Raw genomic sequence first — 20,000 nt, 5'->3', positions numbered from 1 at the left:
GGTCAATTTTATATTGAAACTTTAAGGGAAAAAAATGAACTACCCATTTTTCCTCTTTTTAATTAGTAGACTTAACATAACTAAGTAAACAAATGAAGTCGTTACATATTCCACTTTTGAGAGAGAAAAAAAAACCTGTTTGCTTTATAAATATTAACGCTAGACGATTCCTACAGTAGTATACGCCTAAAAATATCATATATATTTTTTTTATATAACAAGAATCATTTCAGTTACGGATATCGTGGTAATATTTTTTCAAAAAAGTTGAATATTTTTATTTCATATGTAAATGAAATTCCTATGAAAACTTTCAAATATAATGTGAAGTCTTGAATGAAGAACACAGTAGCTATGGAAACAGTCTACTGCATAATCGTGACTGTTTTGTGAAATCTTAAGTTGGTTCCTTTTTTCAATTGTCCTTTACAATGGTTTTGGCAATTATAATTACCAGATATTTATAAAAGACGAGAATTTAAGGTTGATAGCTTCAGCACTCACCACTTACAATCATAACCCATTATATAAGTAAAGCCCGATAAATATGGGGATGTTGATCCTTGACTATTGATATAAAAATGTAGTATTATTGAGGTTCGTTTTTTTCTTAATTTGCAGCAAATAGCTAATATACTTCGTTAAGAAGTTTGAAGAAAAGATAAGCAATGAAACGCATTAATTGAACTGGGGGTAAAAAAAATTTAAAAACTTCATTCGCCTCACAACACCAAACCTATTTTTTTTTTTTTTTCGTAAACTTCCGACTTTTTTCTTTCCCAAAGAATTTTTGGATACATCCTGTATTCCATAAACATGGACTTCACTAGATGATGATAATAATAATAATAATAATAATAATAATAATAATAATAATAATAATAATAATAATAATAATAATAATAAATATTTTGGAAGAAAACCATCTTTTAAACAAATTCTGTTGAATAAAATGGCAGAATTCTGCGAATTAATCTTATATATTATCTTTTCTATTTTTCTTATTACTTGCTTTTCTGGCTCAGCGATACTTCGCAATAATTGGCCAATATTCATATTGGGGATAATGCTGAAAGTGGTATTTTATTCAGAACAGGCTTTATTAATCAAAGACTGGTATTATCAGTATACTGGTATTATCAGAAAACTGGTATATGGGAAGGCATCCTCTGGTCCAGATCAAGCAGGGGTCGTTCCATGTACCAGTATTCTGATAATACCAGTAAACTGATAATACCAGTCTTTGATTAATAAAGCCTGTCCTGAATAAAATACTACTTTCAGCATCATCCCCAATATGAATATTGGCCAATTATTGCGAAGTATCGCTGAGCCAGAAAAGCGAGTAGTAAGAAAAATAGAAAAGATGATATATAAGATTAATTCGCAGAATTCTGCCATTTTATTCAACAGAATAATAATAATAATAATAATAATAATATAATAATAATAATAATAAAATAATAATAATAATAATAATAATAATAAAATAATAATAATAATAATAATATTATTATTATTATTATTATTATTATTATTATTATTATTATTATTCTTATTATTATTATATTATTATGCTTTATCACAGTCCTCCAATTCGACTGGGTGGTATTTTATAGTGTGGGGTTTCCGGTTGCATCCTGCCTCCTTAGGAGTCCATCACTTTCTTACTATGTGTGCCGTTTCTAGGATCACACTCTTCTGCATGAGTTCTGGAGCTACTTCAGCCTCTAGTTTTTCTAGATTCCTTTTCAGGGATCTTGGGATCGTGCCTAGTGCTCCTATGATTATGGGTACGATTTCCACTGGCATATCCCATATCCTTCTTATTTCTATTTTCAGATCTTGATACTTATCCATTTTTCCCTCTCTTTCTCTTCAACTCTGGTGTCCCATGGTATTGCGACATCAATGAGTGATACTTCTTCTTGACTTTGTCAATCAACGTCACGTCTGGTCTATTTGCACGTATCACCCTATCCGTTCTGATACCATAGTCCCAGAGGATCTTTGCCTGATCGTTTTCTATCACTCCCTCAGGTTGGTGCTCGTACCACTTATTACTGCAAGGTAGCTGATGTTTTCTTGCACAGGCTCCAGTGGAGGGCTTTTGCCACTGAATCATGCCTCTTTTTGTACTGGTTCTGTGCAAGTGCCGGGCATTCGCTTGCTATGTGGTTTATGGTTTTCATTTTTTCGTATTGCATTCCTACATATGGGAGAGATGTTATTTCCGTCTATCGTTCTTTGAACATATCTGGTTCTTAGGGCCTGATCTTGTGCCGCTGTTATCATTCCTTCAGTTTCCTTCTTTAGCTCTCCCCTCTGTAGCCATTGCCATGTCATCGCTGGCTAGTTCTTTAGTCTGTCTCATGTATTGTCCGTGCATTGGTTTGTTGTGCCAGTCCCTCTTTTCTGTCTGTCATTCTCCTGTCTCTGTATATTTCTGGGTCTTCGTCTACTTTTATTAGTCCTTCTTCCCATGCACTCTTTAGCCACTCGTCTTCACTGGTTTTCAGATATTGCCCCAGTGCTCTGTTTTCGATGTTCACGCAGTCCTCTATACTTAGTAGTCCTCTCCCTCCTTCCTTTCGTGTTATGTATAGTCTGTCGTATTTGCTCTTGGGTGTGGTGCTTTGTGTATTGTCATATGTTTCCTGGTTTTCTGATCTATGCTGCGGAGTTTCTGCCTTCGTCCATTCCACTATTCCTGCGCTGTATCTGATTACTGGCACTGCCCATGTGTTTATGGCTTTTATCATATTTCCGGTGTTGAGTTTTGACTTGAGTATTGCCTTGAGTCTCTGCATATATTCTTTCCTGATCGTGTCCTTCATCTCTTGGTGTTTTATATCCTCCTTCCATTATTCCCAGTAGTTTTGTATCCTGTCTCATCTATGTGCTTGATGTTGCTCCCATCTGGTAGCTTTATCCCTTCAGTTCTCGTTACTTTGCCTTTTTGTATGTTGACTAAGGCGCATTTTTTCTATTCCAAACTCCATCCTGATGTCCCCAGATACAATCCTTACAGTCTGGATTAGGGTATCTATTTCCTTGATGCTCTTACCATACAGCTTGATGTCGTCCATGAACATCAGATGGTTGATTCTGTTGCCTCTTTTCTTGAGTTGGTACCCAGCATCCACCTTCTGAAGTACTTTTGTCATGGGAACCATGGCTACTACGAAGAGTAGCCATGGAAGATCCCTCTCCTGATATTAACCTCTGCTAGTCTTATTCCAGAGCTTGTAAGTATTGTATTCCAGTTGCACATTGATATTTTTGAGGAAGCTGATTGGTGTTTTCCTCTGCCCCATATATTTTCAGGCATTCTAATAGCCCATGTGTGTGTGGTATCATGTCGTGAAGGCTTTCTTATATTCTATCCATGCCATGCTTAGGTTGGTTTTCCTTCTTCTACTGTTCTTCATTACCATTTTGTCTATCAGGAGCTGGTCTTTTGTGCCCCTACACTTCCTACTGCAGCCTTTCTGTTGGTGGGGGATGGTGTTTGTCTCTTCTAGGTAGTTGTATAGCCTTTCACTGATGATATCTGTTAGTAACTTCCACATTATTGGTAGGCAGGTGATAGGCCTGTAGTTACTGGCTATATTTCCCTTACTCTTGTCTTTTTGTACTAAGGATGTTCTTCCTGTGGTCATCCATTTGGGTGCATGATGATTTAAGATACAATGCTGGAGTTGTTCTGCTATTCGTGGGTGTAGGGCCTTGAAGTTTTTGCGCCAGTATCCATGGACTTCATCGGGACCTGGGGCTTTCCAGTTTGGCCTTTTCTTTAGTTGGTGTCTGACTGTGTCTGTCGTGATGTCTGTGAATCTTTGTTTTATTCTCCCTGTTTCTTTCTTCTTCGTTACTTCCTGGAGCCATGTTGCATGTTTGTTGTGTGATACCGACTTGCTCCATATGTTTTCCCAGAGTCTCTTACTTGGTTCGGCTTCAGGAATTTCTTGGTGGTTGTCTTCCCCTCTTAGTTGGCTGTATAGTCTTTTCTGGTTGGTTCCGAATAGTTTGTTCTGTTGGTATCCCTTATTCCTGTTCATGTACCGTTTGGATCTTATGTGCTTTGGCCTTAAGCCTCTGTTTTACATCTTCTATTGTGTTGTTTAGTCCCCTCTCTTGTACTTTGTATTTCTCGTTGAGTTCCTTCCTCCCTTGTTTTCTTGCTTCTTAGCCTTTTTTCTGCCATCTCTTTCAGTTTACTCAAGTCAGATCTCATCACCATGATTTGCTTTTCCAGGCGCCTTTTCCAATGAGGTTGCTGTTTTGGTTTCTGTTGGGTTGGTTGTGCTGGTGGTGTTGGTGTTCGAATCCCCATCAGTTCTGCTACTAATGTTGCTCCTGCATATACCAAGTTATTTGTTTCTGTGATACTGGTGGTGTGTATTATTCCCATTATTTCATTGACCTCACTTGTTTTCTCCCTTAATTTCTTGGTGTTGTAGGCTTTCATGGAGGGGATCTTTGTTCTCTCTGTATCTGGCTCCATCCATTGTCTAATCTTTTCTACCCATTCTGTCCTCTCTGTTACTTCGTCAGTGTTTCTTCGTGTGTCGTTGTTTGATACCTCATCCTCCCTGTCATCTTCTGTGGCATCGTCTCTCAGTTCGTCTTCGTGTGATTCGTTGTCGTGTGACATTTCCCTTTCCAGTTCTTCTCTTTCTGTTGGGGAGAGCCAGTTCTTTTTCTTTATGTTCCTTACTTGGTCTGCCAGCCTCTGCTCTGTTTGGGGGGTGTTATTCCTCTCATTCCAGATGTTGACCAATCTTCTTCTATATCCTCTCTCCGTCGGGTTGCTTCTGATGTAGCATCTCCATATTTCCTTATTTTCTTCTCTTGTCCATTTCTTCCTTTTTGCTTCTGTAGCTCCAATCTCAGGCTGCTGATTACTATCGTTGTGGTGATCAGTTGCTGGATGACGACCTCCAAGTACCTGACCGTCTTCCCCTTCAATTGGGTTGAATACCTGGTTGCCGGACGAAGCTCCTGTTGCCAGAGGTTCCATTTACGTCGTTGTCGTTTATTCCTTCATTTCTTTCCATTATTGCTGAGTTTTGCTATTTAACCCATAGCTGGACCCTACCACCCTTATTATTATTATTATTATTATTATTATTATTATTATTTATTATTATTATTATTATATTATTATTAGAATTATTGATTAGTTTATTCACAGAATAGAATTAATGCTAATAATTCAACAGAATAATAATAATAATAATAATAATAATAATAATAATAATAATAATAATAATAATAATAACACTACTCAGAATCAAACAAAGAACGAATTTCAACGCAAAACAACAAGGCTGACTAGGTTTGAAATGAATTCTGCCTCATACCTTCATGTTGCGATGTCACATTTTGTGCCAGACCTGGTATTAGTCCAATCACTGTCTTTATAGTATTCTTAGCGTTTTACTAGAAAACCGGTCTTTCAAAAAATGTGTTTACTGACCAGACAGTTCCTTCCCTTTGAGCGGGTGGGCAAAATTTCGACGTAAATATAAATTGGTTGAGGATCACTGACATATTTCTAATTTGGAAACATTCATACCATCGTAGGATATTCGTACCAGTCATTTCCTGTCTCAAACCGGCCGTATTTTTTGGTTTATTGTACTGGCTGTATGGGAACTATCTCTTCAAATTAGTTTTGATTAAGTCAGCTTAGCACTTAGATAACTCGAAGTAGCAAATAACTTAAGAATAATAAAACTAATGTGTGATAACACGAAAGAGATTCAAGGTATCGGAACTAGTTGTATTTAACACCTAAAAGTTTTAAACATGCAAGATTAGGTCACTGGCGGATCCAAAAAAATTTCAGGGGTTGGGCACCAATTTTCATATTACATACACACACACACACACACACACACACACACACACAAAAATTATATATATACACACACATATATATATATATATATATATATATATATATACATATATATATCATATACTATAATAAAAGCTACTGGAAAATGGTAGCGATGAATGTAGTATTTTCTGTCGCCTCATAGTATATATTTTCTTCGGCTTATCATCCAGTATTTAAGTATAAATTATGATATGGGCAGCAATTCCCGGCTCCATCAGGAAATACAGAATCCATTATTATTATGAGTATTAAGATTATTGTTGTTATTGTTTTCAAAAATATTATTTCTATGATAATTTTTATTTTATATTTCCCATTTTTATAGATCCCATTATGTTATTATTATATAAATCTTCAATATTATTCCCTCAGCCCCGGTTCCCTTGGTGGATTCGGTCTACATAAATCTAATGACGATCTAGTCATATAAAATACAACCTTCGCATAAAACAACCCCCGTGAAAAAAAAAAAAAAAAAAAAAAAAAAAAAACAGATTTTAAATCGGAAGTGATTGTGGAAGAAGAAAAATCACTTAATTAACCAGGTCATTATCCAGGTAGAGCCTGCTTTTCGCTTCTCTGAATCATTTTTTCTCGTTCAGCGGCTGGAGAGAAATTTATCCATTCAATCTTTTTTTTCATTCAACGAGTACCCTCTTTCCGTCGTTCCCAATTATCTTAATTCTAATTCACCTGGGTTGCCCTTTCTTGAAAAGGAAATATAATAAGCATACGCCTTCTTAGGTTGCCATAAAGGTCGCTAACAAGGCAACAGCGATTCTAAGAACGTATTAATGATCCATTTTCATCCTTCGTATTTATTTGTTTTATCTTTTTATCGATCTGTTTCAATGAGTTTACTGCTTATTCATATATGAGTTTAATGGTTGAATATATTATCTATTTCACTTATTCTTTATGGCTTCATTTATGAGAATCTATATATTATATATTTCACTTATTCTTTAGGGCTTCATTTATGAGGATCGATATTTTATAATATTTCACTTATTCTTTATGGCTTCATTTTTGAGAATCTATATATTATATATTTCACTTATTCTTTACGGTTTCATTTATGAGGATCTGTATATCATAATATTTCGCTTATTCTTTTGGGTTTTATTTATAGGAATCTTATATAATCATCGGCGTAAATTTCCTTTTGATTGAGTGGTTTTTATTGTTGCAACTTTCGTCATTGAGAAAATCATTTAAGAGTAAATCCTTTGAAGAGCACACATATAATAGATCTTCATAAGTGTAAATCAGCCACAGACCTCTCGTAGATACATCCATTTCTAAAATTCGTAATATAAAACCAAAAGAGAAAAAACAGATGATGCTCAGTACACTCTAAGAAGCGCTGACTTAGAAGAAAATATTTTTTATTTTTATTTTATGAGAGCCTATTATATTCAATTATATTCTTACACATTCTCAATTACACACACACACCACACACACAGACACACACACACACACACACACACACACATATATATATATATATTATATACTATATATATATATATATATATATATATATATATATATATATATATATATATATATATGTAATATATATCATATATATATCTATATATATTTATATATAATATATATATATATATATATATATATATATAATATATATATATATATAGTATTATATATATCATATATATATATATATATATTAATATATATATATATATATATATATATATATATATATATATATATATATATATATATATATGTACATATATATCATATGGGTATATATGAGTTATACTAAATATATGGATATTATATATATCAATTAGGGTGAGTCTAACTAAGGATAATCTCGAAGGCGAAGGAAAAGGCACGTATTATATATATATGTGTGTGTGTATATGTATTTATATATATATATATATATAATATATATATATATAATATGATATAATATATCATATTATATATATATATATATATATATATATATATAGAGTATATATAATATATATATATAATATAAAATGCGTTGTATGCTATATCCTCTTGTACCTCACTCTCTCTTTGCACCAATATCCAGAAGGTGGAAAATGAAAAAAAGAAAAATGTTCTGCATTTCTTTATTACATACAGTAGAGACACAAAAGTTAACTGGAGAAGGTTAGCACTGGAATATAAACTAACCTTTTATAACTAGCTTTCCTGCGTATGAAGACAAAGCCTGGCTATCTCAGTGAATGTTTGAAATTATGTCTCAATGACTCTTTAATTCTTAGACGCCTCAGAACCTGGACACCTTTCCTTCAGTGAAATTTCATAACATATTATTCACTTATATAATAGATATGTAAATAAATCAAAAGAATGATAATGATGATTAAGTTTTATTTATTTTAGCATGATCATTTGTCCCTTCTTTAGCCCCATTGTTAAAGCTTGTGAAAGTGGAGAAACATACATTGAGATTGTAATATATATATATATATATATATATATATATATATATATTATATATATATATATATATATATATATATATATATATACATATATATATATATATATATATACGTAGAATATATATATATATATATATATATATATATATATATGTATATAGTATGTATATATATATATTTATATACACGTATATATGTATATGTGTATATAGTATGTAGTATATATATTTATAGTATAGATTATATACACGTAGATATATATATAATATATATACTATATATATATACATATAATATAAACTATATATATATACATATATATATATTTATATGTGTGGTGTGTGTGTTTGTGTGTGTGTGTGTGTGTGTGTGTGTGGGGTGTGTGTGTGTGTGTGTGTGTGTGTGTGATTATATATGTAATATATTACATATATAGCATATATACATATATATATACATATATATATATATATATATATATATATATATATAATATATACATAGCAAATATGTACTAGTATTTTTCATAGCAAGTTTTCACTTTTGATTTTTCCAAATATGTATGTATGTATGTATATGTGTGCATATGTGTTTGTATGAATGTATGCATAGTGTGTATGTATGTGCATATAAATATATATATCAAAATAAAAATTTTTCATTTGTTTTAGAGTGAATGATGGGTTTTTTTTTCACTAGAATTTGATAATTGCTGTATACAGATAAATCACTGTTCAAAAAGTATATATTTGTAAATTTTCATAAGACTTTGGTGTTATATTATGTCAAGTACACTTGAAGTGTTACTTTTTTGTGGGTGAATGACTTAATAAATAACCAAATTTAGTTTCTTTATAGTGCAGATACTGTTAATAGAATTTTTTTTTTAATTTCTGTAATGTCATATTGACAAGAAAAACAAATCCACCTAATTTTCGAATAAATATATATAGAAGGTGAAAGCTAATAGAATACCGATATTATATCCATTATAGTTCGCTTGAAGACGTGAATTATTGAAGTAGCTAAGATAAATAGGTATATAATATCTCATTGAGCAAATATGTTCCTATTGATTATATATAGTCTCCATCAAATATCTGGATCACAGTTTTCAACCTGACTTTATTAAAAAAAGAAGGGAATGTTTGAAAGTAGTTCAAAATATTTATGAAACAAGAATGAGTCTAAGAGAGAGATTGAACGATGCGTTTTAAATAGTTGAGAATAATTTATAAGATTCTCCTTATTTTTTTCGGTAAAGATACTGAGCTTAATATTTGGTATATTGTATGTATAAATACGCCTTGAAGTAAGGGTAAACTGTATAGATTCTTATCTTTACAATTCCAGAAAGGGATTAGGAATAGTCGCTTTAAATAGGCAAATAGCCTGACTATACTTTTTAAAAGTGGAAAATACTTTGAAATATTTCCCTGAACGAAGCAATATTTAAAGTTTTAATATCGTCATCATCTTTGTAACGTCAGCCATAAGTGAAAAAATATCATTTCTTAATTAGAACTATTTATTACCATTACTCGGTTACTATAGTTTTAGATGCCATACATTCAAACACCACACTAACATGTAAACAACAAAGTACCATTTATTTATGTATTTTTTTTAAGTTTATTTATTTGTTTCTGTTATTATTATCACTTCTAAACAGACACACACACGTACAGATAGATTCACTTCCTCCATTTAACTTTGGTACATACACTGATATGGAGTTGACATGAAGCTTAATCTATGTATACCACTGTAAGGTGTCTATGTACACAATTATCAGTCAAAGAACCCCACTGTAATTCTTGTTTAAAAAAAAAATCTTTTAGGCTTAAAGACAAAGCTGTAGCCTTGCGTGCTATTTTTATGTTTATTTGGATAAATTCTTATAAAATAGCAAAGTATGGTATCTGATATTCACGGAGATGAAAGAGACTAGATTATAGACAATAAGTCATTCTTGACGATAATGAGTTGAGAACAGCACTATGAATGTCAAGAGATTTTCTTTTCAAGTCTTTATTCACAAGATGCTTTTCACATCTAGTCAGTAATTGAGTCAAATTATTGTTTGTTGTCTGTGATTGTCAGACCGCTAGGCGTAAAGAGATAGTCCCAACAGAGATTTTTGCTACCGAGAATGATCAGTGATGAGAGTAGGACTGAACACGATTTATTATGGAAGATGTGTCAATAACTATTATCGTCAGACACTCGAGCTTCGTCGTCACTAATACATTATTTATTTGTAGTTCAGTACAGACGTGAGTAAGTTCGAAACTTCGCAGAAGACGTCCATGCATCTGCGAGAACAGACGTAGAATCACCTGAGGATTTATAAGCATTTATTCGGTTTTGTCTTTTTTTTTTTTCACGCTAACCACTGACATTAGTCAGGTGACAGTATGGTCGTCTCTTTGGACGAGTCTGACGACTTGACGGTCGAGCCAGGCGACAGCGCCGGGAGAGACGACCCGGGACTCTCGCACGACCCCAAGAAGTGAGAGGCGCCGTCTTCCCCGAAGGTGAACTTGGGTCTGCGGATGGAGGACGGCGAGCGGCAGATGTCCAGGCTCTCGTCGTCTATGAACTTGAAGTGGATGGGGTCGCTGTCCTCCAGGCTGCTGAAGGAGCTGGGAGTGACAGTCTCCACCGTGATGATGTCTATCATCTTGTCCGCTTCGGATTTTGGCCCAAGGCGTCTGACGCCGTCTTTGCTGGTCTGTGAGGGGGAAATCGATAGCATAAACCAGGTTGTGTTATAATTGTTTAGTCATATTATCATCATTTCTACCCTCCATGTTAGAGCTAATGAGATAAATTAGGATAGATCAAATTCTCTCATAATTGTTTAGTAATATTGCCATAATTCTTACCCTCTTAAGTTAAAGCTAATGAGATTAGTTAGGCTTAAAGAACTACAGCAATTAATTTGTAGTCATATTATTATCATTTCTACCCTCCATGTTAGAGCCAATGAGGTAAATTCGGATTGATCACATTCTCTTATAATTTTTTAGTAATATTGCCATCATTTCTACCCTCTTAAGTTAAAGCTAATGAGATTAGTTAGGCTTTAAGAACTGCAGCAATTAAATTAGATATTGGTTATCCATCAATTTTACCTGTGATTATAATTAAAGAGTGATTAGGTTTCATTATAACTATTCAGTAATATTATCCTCATTACTGTCTTCAAGGTCTAGCTAATGAGATAGAGTAAGCTTTCAAGAGCTAAAAAAGTCAATTGTTATATTGGTTAGCCATAAAATTAAATCTCTGTGATTATAGTTAAAAAGTAATCAGGCTTTGTTGTAACAATTCACTTATCTTATCATCATGTCTATCCCCTAAGTTAAAGCTAATGAGATAAGTTAGAGTTCAAGAGCTATATCGATTAATTATAATATTGACTATCCATAGAATTAAATCTGTGATTATAGTTAAAGGATGTTTCGAGCAATTGATTAAATTAAATTGCGTATCTGTGAGGGAAAACTCAGTGAGCTTCGGAATAAATAGTCAGATTTAATGAAGGCCATTGTTAAATATAAGTGTCTGAAATGAAGATCAGTGAGATGAATCGGATAATAATCAACATTACTTAACCTGGAGACTAAGTCATAGATTGCAGAGCCAACAGAGATTGCTGGAGTTATACAAAAGAGTGCAAAGTCTAATATATCGTTAACATTCATTATCAGTGAGAAAAAGCTGAAGAGATACTTCAGAGGATTACTGATCGGAGAAGGTTAAGTATTGTTTACAATATTGTCCGTTTAGGTGAAATCAGCGATATGCATTAAAGTCAAAGAGCTAACGCGAATATTTATTTGTAATAGTTTATTTGTGCTTTTTATTGCATGAAAATTGCTTGTTCGTTGCTATATCACGTTGGGGACCTTTCGTACTTTGTAGTTTATTATTATTATTATTATTATTATTATTATTATTATTATTATTATTATTATTAGAGGTTTATAGCCCATCAAGCTGTATTCAATTTGCACAGTTTTAACAAATGATTTTTCATGGTTACTGCATTCTGCCAGGAACCCTGAAAAATCAGTTATTAGAACTATAGAGAAAACTCTAAATAAACTGAATGCAGCTGCTGTAGCTACAGCCTTCAATACTGCATGTTTGAAAGAGGGTCTAAAGTCTATTATTATTATTATTATTTTTTTTTTTTTTTTTTTTTGCTCTATCACTGTCCTCCAATTCGACTGGGTGTATTTATAGTGTGGGGTTCCGGGTTGCATCCCTGCTCCTTAGGAGTCCATCACTTTTCTTACTATGTGTTGCCGTTTCTAGGATCACACTCTTCTGCATGAGTCCTGGAGCTACTTCAGCCTCTAGTTTTACTAGATTCCTTTTCAGGGATCTTGGGATCGTGCCTAGTGCTTCCTATGATTATGGGTACGATTTCCACTGGCATATCCCATATCCTTCTTATTCCTATTTTCAGATCTTGATACTTATCCATTTTTTCCCTCCTCTTTCTCTCAACAACTGGTGTCCCATGGTATTGCGACATCAATGAGTGATACTTTCTTCTTGACTTTGTCAATCAACGTCACGTCTGGTCTGTTTGCACGTATCACCCTATCCGTTCTGATACCATAGTCCCAGAGGGATCTTTGCCTGATCGTTTTCTATCACTCCTTCAGGTTGGTGCTCGTACCACTTATTACTGCAAAGGTAGCTGATGTTTCTTGCACAGGCTCCATTGGAGGGCTTTTTGCCACTGAATCATGCCTCTTTTTGTACTGGTTCTGTGCAAGTGCCGGGCATTCACTTGCTATGTGGTTTATTGGTTTCATTTTTTTCGTATTGCACTTCCTACATATGGGAGAGATGTTATTTTCCGTCTATCGTACTTTCAACAATCTTTGGTTCTTAGGGCCTGATCTTGTGCCGCTGTTATCATTCCTTCAGTTTCCTTCTTTAGCTCTCCCCTCTGTAGCCATTGCCAATTGTCATCGCTGGCTAGTTCTTTAGTCTGTCTCATGTATTGTCCGTGCATTGGTTTGTTGTGCCAGTCCTCTGCTGTCTGTCTTTCCCCTGTCTCTGTATATTTCTGGGTCTTCGTCTACTTTTATTAGTCCTTCTTCCCATGCACTCTTTAGCCACTCGTCTTCACTGGTTTTCAGATATTGCCCCAGTGCTCTGTTTTTCGATGTTGACGCAGTCCTCTACTACTTAGTAGTCCTCTCCCTCCTTCCTTTCGTGTTATGTATAGTCTGTCCGTATTTGCTCTTGGGTGTAGTGCTTTGTGTATTGTCATTTGTTTCCTGGTTTTTTGATCTATGCTGCGGAGTTCTGCCTTCGTCCATTCCACTATTCCTGCGCTGTATCTGCTAACTGGCACTGCCAATGTGTTTATGGCTTTTATCATATTTCCGGCGTTGAGTTTTGACTTGAGTATCGCCTTGAGTCTCTGCATATATTCTTTCCTGATCTGTCCTTCATCTCTTGGTGTTTTATAATCTCCTCCTTCCATTATTCCCAGGTATTTGTATCCTGTCTCATCTATGTGTTTGATGTGCTCCCATCTGGTAGAGCTTTATCCCTTCAGTTCTCGTTACTGTTTGCCTTTTTGTATGTTGACTAAGGCGCATTTTTCTATTCCAAACTCCATCCTGATGTCCCCAGATACAATCCTTACAGTCTGGATTAGGGTATCTATTTCCTTGATGCTCTTACCATACAGCTTGATGTCGTCCATGAACATCAGATGGTTGATTTTGTTGCCTCTTTTCTTGAGTTGGTACCCGGCATCCATCTTCTGTAGTACTTTTGTCATGGGAATCACGGCTACTACGAAGAGTAGTGGGGACAGTGAGTCGCCCTGGAAGATCCCTCTCCTGATATTAACCTCTGCTAGTCTATTCCAGAGCTTGTAAGTATTGTATTCCAGTTGCGCATTGTATTTTTGAGGAAGCTGATGGTATTTTCCTCTGCCCCATATATTTTCAGGCATTCTATTAGCCATGTGTGTGGTATCATGTCGAAGGCTTTCTTATGTCTATCCATGCCATGCTTAGGTTGGTTTTCCTTCTCCTACTGTTCTTCATTACCATTTTGTCTATCAGGAGCTGGTCTTTTGTGCCCCTACACTTCCTTCTGCAGCCTTTCTGTTGGTGGGGGATGGTGTTTGTCTCTTCTAGGTAGTTGTATAGCCTTTCACTGATGATACCTGTTTAGTAACTTCCACATTATTGGTAGCAGGTGATAGGCCTGTAGTTACTGGCCTATATTTCCCTTACTCTTGTCCTTTTTTGTACTAAGATGTTCTTCCTGTGGTCATCCATTTGGGTGCTTGGGGATTTGAGATACAATGCTGGAGTTGTTCTGCTATTCGTGGTGTAGGGCCTTGAAGTTTTTGCGCCAGTATCCATGGACTTCATCGGGACCTGGAGCTTTCCAGTTTTGGCATTTCTTTAGTTGGTGTCTGACTGTGTCCTGTCGTGATGTCCTGTGAATCTTTGTTTTATTCTCCCTTTTTTCTTCTTCCTTGACTTCCTGGAGGCCATGTTGCATGTTTGTTGTGTGATACCGATTGCTCCATAATGTTTTCCCCAGAGTCTCTTACTTGGTTCGGCTTCAGGAATTTCTTGGTGGTTGTCTTCCCTCTTATTGGCTGTATAGTCTTTTCTGGTTTGGTTCCGAATAGTTTTGTTCTGTTGTATCCCTTATTCCTGTTCATGTACCGTTGGTATCTTGTGTGCTTTGGCCTTAAGCCTCTGTTTTACATCTTCTATTGTGTTGTTTAGTCCCCTCTCTTGTACTTTGTATTTCTCTTTGAGTTCCTCCCTTGTTTTCTTGCTTCTTAGCCTTTTTTCTGCCATCTCTTTCAGTTTACTCAAGTCAGATCTCATTACCATGATTTGCTTTTCCAGGCGCCTTTTCCAAGGAGGTTGCTGTTTTGGTTTCTGTTGGGTTGGTTGTGTTGGTGGCGTTGGTGTTCGTGTCCCCATCAGTTCTGCTACTAATCTTGCTCCTGCATATACCAAGTTATTTGTTTCTGTGATACTGGTGGTGTGTATTATTCCCATTATTTCATTGACCTCACTTGTTTTCTTCCTTAATTTCTTGGTGTTGTAGGCTTTCATGGAGGGGATTCTTTGTTCTCTCTGTATCTGGCTCCATCCATTGTCTAATCTTTTCTACCCATTCCGTCCTCTCTGTACTTATTCGTCGGTGTTTTCTTCGTGTGTCGTTGTTTGATACCTCATCCTCCCTGTCGCTCTTCTTGGCATCGTCTCTCAGTTCGTCTTCGTGTAATTCGTTGTCGTGTGACATTTCCCTTTCCAATTCTTCTCTTTCTGTTGGGGAGAGCCAGTTCTTTTTCTTTATGTTCCTTACTTGGTCTGCCAGCCTCTGCTCTGTTTGGGGGGTGTTATTCCTCTCATTCCAGATGTTTGACCAATCTTCTTCTATATCCTCTCTCCGTTGGTTGCTTATGATAGCATCTCATATTTCCTTATTTTCTTCTCTTGTCCATTTCTTCCTTTTGCCTCTGTAGCTCCAATCTCAGGCTGTTGATTACTGTCGTGGTGGTGATCAGTTTTGCTGATGACGACGCCTCCAAGTACCTGACCGTCTTCCCCTACAATTGGTTGAATAAACCTGGTTGCCGGACGAGGCTCCTCTGTTGCCAGAGGTTCCATTTACGTCGTTGTCGTTTATTCCTTCATTTCTTTCCATCATTGCTGAGTTTTTGCTATTTAAACCCATAGCTGGACCCTACCCCATCAGGGATAGGTACTCATTTACAGCTGATAGACTGAGAAAATTATGGTAAAGATCCTTTCCAAGGAATCAACGCCGAGAGAGCGGTCACCCATCCAACGACTGACCAGAAACCCCAATGCTGCTTAATTATATTATTATTATTATTATTATTATTATTATTATTATTATTATTAAAAGGCCTACGCCCTCATGTTATTATTAATAATTATTACTGAAGCTTCCGAAATTAAGTGACCACATAAGAAAAATATATAACAGAAACACTTGCTTAAGGCAAGTCAGCAGGCAGCGTATATAACATAACAGACTTAAACAACAACACAAGCGAGCAGTGACGAAGAATGACTACCTTGCAGTGATTATTGGCCTCGTTCTCATAGTCGGTACTCCCGTAGTTATACGAGTCGAAGCACTGCAGGTCACGGCGACATCGCATGCTGGAATTGTAGTTCGACCTGATCTTGTTGCTGCTGCTGTCGTAACTTGGGCTGCGGCTGCTCAGGTCGGAGTTGTTGATTTGTACGTAGGCGTCCAGGGGACTGAGGTTCATGCTCCTCTTGGCGCGGCCGAAGCCGTACTGGAGCTTGACCTTGGCGTCCAGCGCTCCTCCGACGCCGTTCTCCTTAAATGACCTGGAAAAGGGAGATAAAAGTTGATTAGCTGATGGGTTAGGCGGCGTGCTGATGGAGGGAAGATCTGCCTTCTCTCTCTCTCTCTCTCTCTCTCTCTCTCTCTCTCTCTCTCTCTCTCATACAAACACACACACACGCACAGGAAAACTCCTTTAATTCATGTAATAAATGAACAAAAAAGAAAGGATATGATTAACGCGTACTGATGTTGGTTGGTGGAGTTCTCTTGGGGTATCATTCTCTCTCTCTCTCTGGAAAACTCCTGTATTCGGTATAATTGATGAACGTGAGAAGAAAAGAAACAATTTACGCGAACTGATACTGGTTGGTGGAATTCTCTCTCTCTCTCTCTCTCTCTCTCTCTCTCTCCCTCTCTCTCTCTCTCTCTCAGTTTATAATTTTCCTTTATGTAGAAAGACTGATGCGATTCTGATTTGCATACATACAGACCTGATGTCAAAATAATGGGCGAACTTTTCCATAAAACCTTCACATGGTATAATAAAAACCAACTTCATATTTCAAAGCCTCTCTCTCTCTCTCTCTCTCTCTCTCTCTCTCTCTCTCTCTCTCTCTCTCTCTCTCTGTTTCAGCCCATAAGTAATGTGTTGCCAATATGCAAGCATTACGCTGGTCAATAACATTTCAACTGATACATTCTCTCTCTCTCTCTCTCTCTCTCTCTCTCTCTCTCTCTCTCTCTCTCTCTCTCTGTTTCAGCCCATAACTCTGTGTTGCCTATATGCAAGCATTGCACTGATTAATAACATTTCAACTGATACATTCAACTGATACATTCTCTCTCTCTCTCTCTCTCTCTCTCTCTCTCTCTCTCTCTCTCTCTCTCTCTCTCTCTCAGTTTCAGCCCATAACACTGTGTTGTATATATGCAAGCATTGCACTGATTAATAACATTTCAACTGATACATTCTCTCTCTCTCTCTCTCTCTCTCTCTCTCTCTCTCTCTCTCTCACTCTCTCTCTCTCTCTCTCTGTTTCATCCCATAACTCTGTGTTGCATATATGCAAGCATTGCACTGATTAATAACATTTCAACTGATACATTCTCTCTCTCTCTCTCTCTCTCTCTCTCTCTCTCTCTCTCTCTCTCTCAGTTTTATCACATAAGTCTGTGTTGTATTCTCATTACGCTGATTAATAACATTTCAACTGATACACACACGCTGTCTCTCTCTCTCTCTTTCTTACCCGGACTTTATCATCCTCGGAGAGTCTTTGAGCGGCATGGGCGAGGGCGTGGAATTTTTGGACACCCGCCGGCTCAAGGTCCGGATGGAGGCATTGTCTGCTGTGTTTCGTCTTCCGTCGGTCGAGGTCACGAATGAGTGTGACTGAGGCTGCTGGTGGTAAGCGCAGGGCACGAACGTTATCAGGAACGTTCGGCGGTACTGGAATAGAGAAAAACGTTTCATTGGAATGCATCCGTCTATGAGTGGATAGAGAGTTGGATGCCTATAATTGCAGATGAAGGGAGGTAAGTAAATAAAAAAAAAAAAATGGATATTAGATATGTATAAACTTATATATATATATATATATATATATATATATATAATATATATATATATATATATACAAATGGATATTAGATATGTATAGACATACATACATATATATATATATATATATATATCTATATATATATTATATATATATATATATATTGTATATATTATATTATAATATATATATATATATATATATATTAATACATACATGTCTGCTATATAAACTTCAGGAAACCTACCTTGTCCGACAAGGCTGAGTACAGAATGAAATTTGCCGCAGCATTTATGGCGTTCAGAAGGTTGAAAATGTTTCCCAGTCCTCTCATGATGGCAAAAGCTTTCGTCTTTGGAGGAGGTTCGTACACTGTGCTGTTAAGAAAGAAACAAATGTAAATAAATATGGCAAATACAAGTTATAGATATCTGTAAGCAAATAACGTTATCGCTATGCAAGGCTTTACTATTACACTGACAGGCACGTTATTGTTGTTTGAGATGAAGTTGGACTCATGCCAGCACGGGCTCTTGCTCATAGAGCAGCCCGTAGGAAGACAGTCAATAGAAAGTCTTGCCGGCAGTTTTGGCATTTTGCCACAGATCTTTCACCGTCGTTCACCATGTCGATTCAGCCGGCAATATCAGCAACTTTCTGCTAAGTTTGTCGGCGAAGCGCTAAAAGATGTCAGGAGACGCGGTCGTGTGTCGCGTTTATCACATTTAAGGGGAATAAAAACTATTCAGTCTTATATAATATAAAGCTGACGGTTGGATATGTATGTATATATGTATGTAAGCATGTATGTATGCATATGTTCGCTATAAACGGCGAAACTACCGGACCGAATTGAACCAAAGTTGGACCTTAAATGTAGATTTTCTAGGGGATGGTTTTAACCGGGTGCCGTTTGATCGGGATATCTTACCGGACATCCGGCTATGCTAACTTCTTTAATACTAGTTGTAGAAAAATTAATAAGAAACATTATTTTGATGGAACTTTACACGAGGATCCCAAATATCCTCTTGTTTTTCTTCGAAGATTAAATGAACGATATATTAAAGGATGGTGTGTACTCAGGTGACTTTTTAATCCAATTGCCGACTGGATACCCAGCTATGCTGACTTCATTTATATTTGTTGTGGAGAAAAAAGAAAACACTGGTATGATAGAACTTTTCACGAGGATTCCAAAAATGTTTTTACTTTTCTTCTACGATAGGAAATAACGATGAAATTACGGTTCAAACAATGCCGGCCTACGGTTCCCCGCCGCCAGGCACTAGCCAAGCCGGATAGTCAATAGCATTTGAAAAGAAACTATGACAAATACTTGGGGGAAAAAATCAATGGTATTAAAATTGTGAATATTAAAGTGTTTCACCTCACTCATTTTTCTTTATTTTTTAAATAACAGTTTTAACGCATAACTGAGTATTAGTGAATGAAAATGGGCCAAGATGCATTGATTACCATTTCCTCTTCAGAACCAGGTAAATACATTTTAGCATTAATTCCTTTCTTTTCATGTCTGAACTTCCATATCAAAATTTTAAATTGTACTACCATTTCGATTATTCAACATTTATATTCTGTCCACCATGAACGGACGGAATTCTTCGAGCAAAATTCTTGACTGGTTTGTGAATACAAACAGCATTCTGATGTTTTCTTGGGAAAGAATGCCAAATAGATGTAAAA

At 35.8% G+C, this 20,000-nt stretch overlaps 1 protein-coding gene across 1 annotated transcript in view; it reads right to left on the bottom strand.

Moving 5' to 3' along the window:
- Positions 1-10,735: 10,735 nt before the first annotated feature.
- LOC135225669 (probable G-protein coupled receptor B0563.6) overlaps positions 10,736-20,000 on the bottom strand; it is a 108,903-nt gene continuing 99,638 nt past the window's right edge. Inside the window, exons 6-9 of the mRNA XM_064265015.1 lie at positions 18,541-18,670; positions 17,982-18,181; positions 16,490-16,772; positions 10,736-11,104 (exon numbers count right to left, since the gene is read on the bottom strand). Of these exons, the coding sequence (XP_064121085.1) occupies positions 10,772-11,104; positions 16,490-16,772; positions 17,982-18,181; positions 18,541-18,670 (946 nt within the window). The 3' untranslated portion in view covers positions 10,736-10,771. The remainder of the gene's footprint in view (positions 11,105-16,489; positions 16,773-17,981; positions 18,182-18,540; positions 18,671-20,000) is intronic.

The sequence above is a fragment of the Macrobrachium nipponense genome, chromosome 13 (genome assembly GCF_015104395.2).
Source record: "Macrobrachium nipponense isolate FS-2020 chromosome 13, ASM1510439v2, whole genome shotgun sequence".
NCBI classification, from domain to species: domain Eukaryota; kingdom Metazoa; phylum Arthropoda; class Malacostraca; order Decapoda; family Palaemonidae; genus Macrobrachium; species Macrobrachium nipponense.
The sequence above is the reverse complement of the archived record's forward strand: the minus strand, read 5'-3'. Positions and strand labels throughout refer to the sequence as shown.